The sequence below is a fragment of the Physella acuta genome, unplaced genomic scaffold, assembly GCF_028476545.2.
Source record: "Physella acuta isolate Inbredline_101_S28 unplaced genomic scaffold, ASM2847654v3 ptg000548l, whole genome shotgun sequence".
NCBI classification, from domain to species: Eukaryota; Metazoa; Mollusca; class Gastropoda; family Physidae; genus Physella; species Physella acuta.
The window spans coordinates 329287-338088 of record NW_026732067.1 but is presented as its reverse complement, the minus strand read 5'-3'; the positions used below and the strand labels follow the sequence as shown (position 1 = coordinate 338088).

General features: G+C 37.8%; 1 protein-coding gene across 1 annotated transcript; it reads right to left on the bottom strand.

Moving 5' to 3' along the window:
- Nucleotides 1–7677: 7677 nt before the first annotated feature.
- LOC131946215 (uncharacterized) lies at nucleotides 7678–8397 on the bottom strand. The gene has a single exon (XM_059306889.1). It carries the CDS (start codon nucleotides 8395–8397, stop codon nucleotides 7678–7680), a length of 720 nt encoding a protein of 239 aa, XP_059162872.1.
- Between the last annotated feature and the right edge of the window lie 405 nt (nucleotides 8398–8802).

Here is an 8802-nt window from a genome sequence, read left to right as displayed (position 1 = left end):
ATTAACTTTAGAAATGACTTTATATCTAACATCATCATCAAAGGAAAGAAAATTCATGAAAACTTCCGAGCATGGTAGTTTGTTTAACGAGGGGCGATAAATCTAAAAATGAAAATTCATGGGAGGTAGCTAAGTTATACTTGAACTTTGATAAAATAAAACGCGTTTGTCTCCCTTGTATTGTATTTTTCATTTTATACACTTGTTAAGTTTATAAATTTGGTTCATTCTTTACCTCATAAGTTTCTAAAGTTGGGGGTGTGAAATAGTGCTAAACGGAGGAGCAGAAGAGTGCTGGGGGAGGTGTGGAATAATGTTAGGGGAGGAACAAACACGTATAAGGGAAAGCGGGGATTAGTGTATGGGAAAGTGCGAAAAGTTAAAAGGAAATATATTATTATGCTCTACAATAAAAAAAAAGTCAACAAATGCAGAACAATTTTCTAATCCTTACTAAAACATGTATCTCCAAATTATATATAAAGTCTTTCTCGGATTGGAAACACACGTCCGTCTGCTTCATTCCAAGTCCACTTGTTTTCAGGCAATTCTTATTTAAACTGTTCTTGATAAATTACTTGACACATTACTTGATAAACACCGCTTGTTTATAGATTATTAAGACAAGTGCATTACTTACAATATTCTAAAAATTTGCAAGGACAAAACGTGGTATTAGATATATCACGTGGTACTAGATATATCACGTGGTACTAGATATATCACGTGGTACTAGATATATCACGTGGTACTAGATATATCACGTGGTACTAGATATATCACGTGGTACTAGATATTTCATGTGGTACTAGATATATCAAGTGGTACTAGACACAAGCCGGATCCAGAGGCGTAGCGACCCCTCCCGGCGCCCGGGGACAAACTTTCGATTTGCACCCCCCTTCGAACTTTTCATTTGCACCCCCCCCCCCCCTCAAATTTTCGATTAGCACCCCCCTCGAACTTTTCATTTGCACCCCCCCCCTAAAACTTTCGATTTGCACCCCACCCTCGAACTTTTCATTTGCACCCCCTCAAACTTTCAATTTGGCGCCCCCCCCTAAGGTCGGCGCCCGGGGACATATGTCCCCCCCGGCCCCCCCTTGCTACGCCTCTGGCCGGATCCGTGTTCGTGTTAGCAGTTGTGCTATCTACCATCTGACCACGCCATCTCATTACTCTCACAGATGTGATCTTAAAAATTATCTATCTAATTAACTAGACAACGTTGTTGATAACTAAAAATGTATAATATAGTAAGAAAACTACGGGTTTTTATTATATCAGAATGTCAAATGAGTAACCAGGGTAGACAACCAAAACATTAATTATTATAAATTAAAAAAAAACAACAACTGAGACATTAATTACATATAAAATTAAAATAAATGAAATTAATTAATGTTTGTTTAAAATTAAAATAAAATATTTAAACGAACATTTGTCTATCATTATAGTTATTTGAAATTAGAAGTATAATAATAAATTTATTTATGCAATAAAAACCAGTAACTTTATTAAATACTAATAGTTTTATTCCAAAAAAAGAAAATGATACAACGATGTTCCTATTGCACAATTCCAAATAAATTTCTAAATTTCTTTAATAATAATAATAAAAAAAAAATAAAAAAAAAAAAAAAAAAAATTTTTTTTAATAATCTTAAAAACTATCTTTTTGCAATGGATGCTAAAGATGATAATCTTAGGAGTAGTGGAGGCAGATGTTCATGCTAGTTACAATTGTCTATGTGAGCATTCAGTTGATTATTACAAAGTCAAATAAAAGGGCTTAGGTTGTCTTTTATTTAATCTATACCTGGTGTCAGTGTACAGAAATGTAAATTATTTTGAAATTTCAAAACTGAAGTGCACTGTATTTATTTGAAAAACTAAATAAATCTTCAGACAAAAAAAAAAACAAAAAAAAAAAACGCTTCTGCTTTTTAGCGCAATTTCTATACTGGGATTGCGATTATTAACTCGTCATTTCTGGATGGACGTGTGTCCGCAGCCTTTAAGTCGTATCTCCTCCTCAACGAAGCAATATCGAGGACTAGTTCCAAAAGCAAATATGTTAAGCGAGTCCCGAGGATGAACATAGGCAAAAAAAATTCCCGGAATTCCTTCCTGGATTTCCCGGAAAAGCCAAAATACCTCGAACAAATGCAGTTTTTGGGCCATATCTCGGCAACCAGACCACTTAGCAACTTGAAACATTTACCAATCGATTACTGCCATAATTTAGACCAATATTGCCGAAGAAAGTTTTCAAAAAATATCCTTTCGTTTGGTCACAAAAAATTAATTAAGAACATTTAAACTGAGCATCTTGTAGGCCTAGGATGATATTTACTTTTTTAAACTGAGCGTCGTGTAGGCCTACTCGTTAAAATAAAACTATTTCCGTTGATATAGGTTAATATAGTTGTCTTTTTTTTTACTTATTAATTCAAACGTTATTTTTGTACCCTATTAATTTATTTATAATTTTAAAAAATTAATTAAGGAAATTGCGCTTAAATTGTCACTAGACTTTTTATTAACTTGTTTTATCTAATGGACCAAAGTAAATTAATTACAATAGGTTGTTGATGCAACCATTAAACGGTTGATGCTGTTGAACATTGACCTTTAAAATGAATTAGGCACGTTACCTCCAATAACTTTAAAAAAAATTGCGTGTTCAATTTCTGTGCTGTGTCTTACTTGCATCTTTGCAAAGGCTTATTTCGCTTTAAAATTATTGCGTGTTTTGATTTCAGTGATGAAGTCTCCTTCATAATTGACTTTGCTGCCTGATGCCTAAGTATGTGAAATCTTTTTTAAAAAAATTGAATAAAAAGACACCAATAGTGAAACTTAAAAAAAAAAGTATCACATTAACTACAAATACCTACAATGTTGTCATCAGCCAAACACTTACGCACATTGTATGGCTCTGCACATGTGCGCGGTGACAAAATGTTTGTTTATAGGTGTGAGGGTGATGGTGAAACCCCCAGTTGTGAGAGTGGGGTTATTGTGGTTATATGAATGTGTCTATTTGTATACCGTAACGTATACTGTAATACACATCCAGTCCGGGGATCGTACCGTGTTATCGTCTTCTTTAAAATCGTAGCCTGGCACAGTTGAGTGAAATCAAACACAAGTCCAATTCAACATATACTATAATGATTTTATTTAACTCAAATCAATCTCCTACTTCTACCTAACTAGTCTATACTATCATATTCTGTCTATAAATACTCCTCCCTACACACTCCCATGACCAACCGTAACACTATCTACATTCTAACGTTTACATCTTCACCCTAGCACTACCTATCTCTAACTGCTGACTAACTGCTGACCCACGCTTCAGTGGTCATCTCACCGTACCACGTGACCGGTCAGCTTCTGTATTTCCATTTGTCCAACGAACTAAGCTATTTTCTGTTTCTGTTAACTTCTACTTGACCTATCTGACGTAAACTTGCGCCATCACAACAAGGATACCACAGATAACAACCCACAATTACCTTTTGAGTTTACACTAGAAAATATAAAGCGGGTCAACACAATAATTTCAAACGACCCCAACGTGATCAGAACAACAGATTCCAGGACCTCAACGTGATCAGAACAACAGATTCCAGGACCTCAACGTGATCAGAACAACAGATTCGCATGTGACCTCCTAAAGGTTCAGGTTTTGGTGTTAGGGCTGATTTATAGTTTCCATTAAACAATTTAGGTGAAAACAATTAAGGAATTGCTGATATGAGTAAAAACATTTTTCTTGTTGGCAACATTTACATGAATGCTGATAAAAAAAAATGTGTACATTTTTTGACTGTAACCATGACTGACCTGATATTTAAAATTTAAAAAAAATAGTATTACGATAACCATGAATTAACATGGAACATAGCACAGTAGTAATACTAATGGTAATTGTAATACTAACAAAAACTGTAGAGAGAGAGTAGATCAAGATCTATACTATCTAACCAAAACAATGAACAAAACCTGTCTTAATTAATACTATCTTGTCGGAATAAGTTGAAGATAGGATGCAAGCCCTCATGCGAAATAGGCTCGAACTTTTTCGCACGAATGTGCAGAACAGGAATGTGCTTGTAAGACAGTCAACTCTTAACTAAAACCTCTGGAGCAGGTGTGTTTGCAGAATGAAAGTGATGATCAAACTGACAGCCAATTAAACTTTTTTTTTCTTCAAAAATCAAAAGTTTAGTTGCAATTTGTTTTTAAATGTAGCACGGTAAAAATATAAATAAATCGGGAGTGATCTCACTTAAACTAAAAAATAAATAAATGCATGTGTCTAAATTAAGTGGTACTGGCTCAATTGATTACTTATTTCAAGGGAGAAAAATTGGTGATTATTAAACTTTGATATTTCCTTTTTAATTGATAAAAAAAAATTGGTATGGTGACCATAGTAGTGAACATCTACAGTGAACATCTACATCGTGTTTCTCCTGATAGAATCTAGATTTTTTTTTCTACTGCTATACCACGTTGAAAATACCGGTTCTCAATCTGATAGATTCTAAGCTTAAAATTTTGACACAAGTTGCAAAAAAATTACATTGACAAACATAGAAGTTACTCAAGTTTCAAATAAGCAGAAAGTCATAAAAAATAATGTTTTTACAACCTTAAAAATGGTTTTTTAAATATACAAGATTATCTATAACTAATTTTGGGGTCCTGAGTTTAGCTTTCTTTTTTTTAAACTTATTTTTTTTCTTCAAATATCAAAAGTTTTGTTGCAATTTGTTTTTAAATGTACCACATTAAAAATATAAATAAATCGGGAGTGACCTCCCCTAAACTTTAAAAAAAATAATTAAATTAATCGAATGAACTGCTATAGATATAGATGGTTCAAAGGAAAGAATATAATTAGACGTTTTGTATTAGTTCTATGTATAAGTAAACCATCTTAAATGAATGAAAGTAGGCTACATGTAAGAAAGAAATATTACTATTGCAAATCTGTATCAGTCCCCAGAAGCCGATGATGAAAACTGACGCTATAAATTACAGGTTTTAATTACATGTTAAAAACATATTTTTCAGCACTCACGCACGCACGTACACGTACACGTACACGTACACGTACACGTACACGTACACGTACACGTACACGTACACGTACACGTACACGTACACGTACACGTACACGTACACGTACACGTACACGTACACGTACACGTACACGTACACGTACACGTACACGTACACGTCAACGTACACGTACATGTACACGTACACGTACACGTACACGTACACGTACACGTACACGTACAAACACACGCACACGCACACGTACACGCACACGTACACGTACACGTACACGTAAACGTACACGTACACGTACACGTACACGTACACGTACACGTACACGTACACGTACACGAACACGTACACGAACACGCACACGTACACGCACACGTACATGCACACGTACACGCACACGTACAAACACACGCACACGCACACGTACACGCACACGTACACGTACACGCACACGTACACGCACACGTACACGCACACCTACACGTACACGCACACGTACACGTACACACAGATACACATACACATATATTAAGCGTGAACACATTGCATTGGACAAGTGTTGTGTAACAGTGTAGTGCATTCTGTTGTGTTCTGATTTGTGTTGTGATATGTTTTGTTTTACGTTTTATGTTATGCATGATGTGTTATGTTTAGTGTGATGTTTTATGTTTTGTTTTACGTTTTATGTTATGCATGATGTGTTATGTTTAGTGTGATGTTTTATGTTTTGTGTGATGTGAAATGTTTTGTGTGATGTGTTATGTTAAGTGTGATGTGTTATGTTTTGTGTGATGTGTTATGTAATGTGAAATGTGTTACGTTTTGTGTGATGTGTTATGTATTGTGTGATGTCTTATGTATTGTGTGATGTGTTATGTAATGTGAGATATGTTATGTTAAGTGATGTATTATGTTTAGTGTGATGTGTTATGTATTGTGTGATGTGTTATGTGTTGTTGATGTGTTATATTTAATGTAATGTGTTATGTAATGTTGTAGTGAACCCTAATGTACTGTATGTAAACTGGCGTGAGAAGGTGAGTTTGTGTACACATGAAACTGGGTGTCCATGTGATGAGTAGAGGGGGTGAAGGCGTCGGTCCCCTAGGGATAATATGTGAGATCGATGGAGGGCACACTCGGGTCAGGGGGGGGGGGGGGGGGGGGAAGGTAGGGGGACGTGGGTGATTGTGGACCGCAAAAAATATCTTTAATAACTTATTTTTACCAACGCTTCTACTATTATTTCCAATCGTGGTTATATTTTAATTTTCATTGTATTTAAAAGATTTTTTTTTTTTTAATTTTTATTGACTTGTTTTATTAAAAGTTCTGGTTTTGTTTCGGTGGTTTTTACAGTAGTAATATGTGAAGGTGATCATTCTCATGCATATAGATCTAGTTTGTGGGTAGTTTTTGCTATACTGATCGTGTGTAGGTGGTTTTTGTATTAATATTCGTTAGTAGCTAGTAGTTGTAGTTTTTATAGTGTGGCGTGTGTTTTTACAATAATGTTCGGGTAAAGGTGATTATTGTTGTATTGATTGTTTGTATGTGGTTTTTGTTGTATTGATTGTGAGTATGTGGTTTTTGTAGTATTGATTGTGTGTATGTCGTTTTTGTTGTATTGATTGTGTGTATGTGGTTTTTGTTGTATTGATTGTGAGTATGTGGTTTTTGTTGTATTGATTGTGTGTATGTGGTTTTTGTTGTATTGATTGTGAGTATGTGGTTTTTGTTGTATTGATTGTGAGTATGTGGTTTTTGTTGTATTGATTGTGTGTATGTGGTTTTTGTTGTATTGATTGTGTGTATATGGTTTTTGTTGTATTGATTGTGTGTATGTGGTTTTTGTTGTATTGATTGTGTGTATGTGGTTTTTGTTGTATTGATTGTGTGTATATGGTTTTTGTTGTATTGATTGTGTGTATGTGGTTTTTGTTGTATTGATTGTGTGTATGTGGTTTTTGTTGTATTGATTGTGTGTATGTGGTTTTTGTTGTATTGATTGCGTGTATGTGGTTTTTGTTGTATTGATTGTGTGTATGTGATTTTTGTTGTATTGATTGTGTATGTGGTTTTTGTTGTATAGATTGTGTGTATGTGGTTTTTGTTGTATTGATTGCGTGTATGTGGTTTTTGTTGTATTGATTGCGTGTATGTGGTTTTTGTTGTATTGATTGTGTGTATGTGGTTTTTGTTGTATTGATTGTGTGTATGTGATTTTTGTTGTATTGATTGTGTGTATGTGATTTTTGTTGTATTGATTGTGAGTATGTGATTTTTGTTGTATTGATTGTGTGTATGTGGTTTTTGTTGTATTGATTGTGTGTATGTGGTTTTTGCAGTGCTGTTCGTGTTGGGACTAAGTGACTTTACTGAACCATTAAAAAGTCGGTCAAAGTCTAATGTATAGACAAACAGTATGATTGATAACGTGGTTGGGGTGGGGGTGGTGAATCAATATATGAACGTGGGGGTGGGGTGTTGAATCAATATATGAACGTGGGATGGGCAATTTAGCGTGGGAGATGAGAGAGATCAATAATTACCTGTGGTCACAGAGCTCGATTTCTTGATCAGGTATTATAGCCTCGGGGTCAGGGGACATAACTGGCCCAGGTCAACAAATACTAGCTGACCTGGGGGTGCTGGGCTGAGTGGCGCCCAACCCTGCTGGTCTCTGGTCCGACTGGCGCAGCGCCCCACCCCGTTGGTCTCTGGGCCAAGTGGCGCCCCACCCCGTTGTTCTCTGGGCCGAGTTGCGCCCCATCCTACTGGTCTCTGGGCTGAGTGGCGCCCCATCCTGTTGGTCTGAGCCGAGTGGCGCCCCACCCTGTTGGTCTCTGGGCCGAGTGGCGCCCCACCCTGTTGGTCTCTGGGCCGAGTGGCGTCCCACCCTGTTGGTCTGAGCCGAGTGGCGCCCCATCCTACTGGTCTCTGGGCTGAGTGGCGCTCCACCCTGTTGGTCTGAGCCGAGTGGCGCCCCACCCTGTTGGTCTCTGGGCCGAGTGGCGCCCCACCCTGTTGGTCTCTGGGCCGAGTGGCGCCCCACCCTGTTGGTCTCTGGGCCGAGTGGCGTCCCACCCTGTTGGTCTGAGCCGAGTGGCGCCCCACCCTGTTGGTCTCTGGGCCGAGTGGCGCCCCACCCTGTTGGTCTGAGCCGAGTGGCTCCCCACTCTGTTGGTCTGAGCCGAGTGGCGCCCCACCTAATTGGTCTATGGTCCGACTGGCGCCCCACCCTGTTGGTCTGAGCCGACTGGCGCCCCACCCTGTTGGTCTCTGGGCCGAGTGGCGCCCCACCATGCTGATCTCTGGGCCGAGTGGCTCCCCAACATGCTATTCTCTGGACCGAGTGGCGCCCCACCCTGATCAACTCAACTAAAGCACATTCGTGTACATTATTAGCAGCCTTTAAGTAAATTATTCTAATCAACAACATTCAAATTAGTTCATGCTTATAAATTATGTGACACATACATAGATCATTTACTATCTTAGCTAATCTAGCATTATATTAAATGTCCATAGTCAGCCCCCCCCCCCCCTAATATGGCATAAGAAGACCCCCCCCCCCCCCTCCCTCACCATCCCACATACAAACACGTTTCTTTCATTTTCACCTTTCTTAAACTTAAAATATGCGCTGCATGAGCTATTGGCTCCGACATCAGTCTGCTTTTCAATCTGGAATTTACTTCCCTAGTTTGT

Excerpts from the sequence above, each read along its gene's own strand:
- LOC131946215 (XM_059306889.1), bottom strand. The coding sequence starts at position 8,397 with ATGGTGGGGCGCCACTCGGCCCAGAGACCAACAGGGTGGGGCGCCAGT.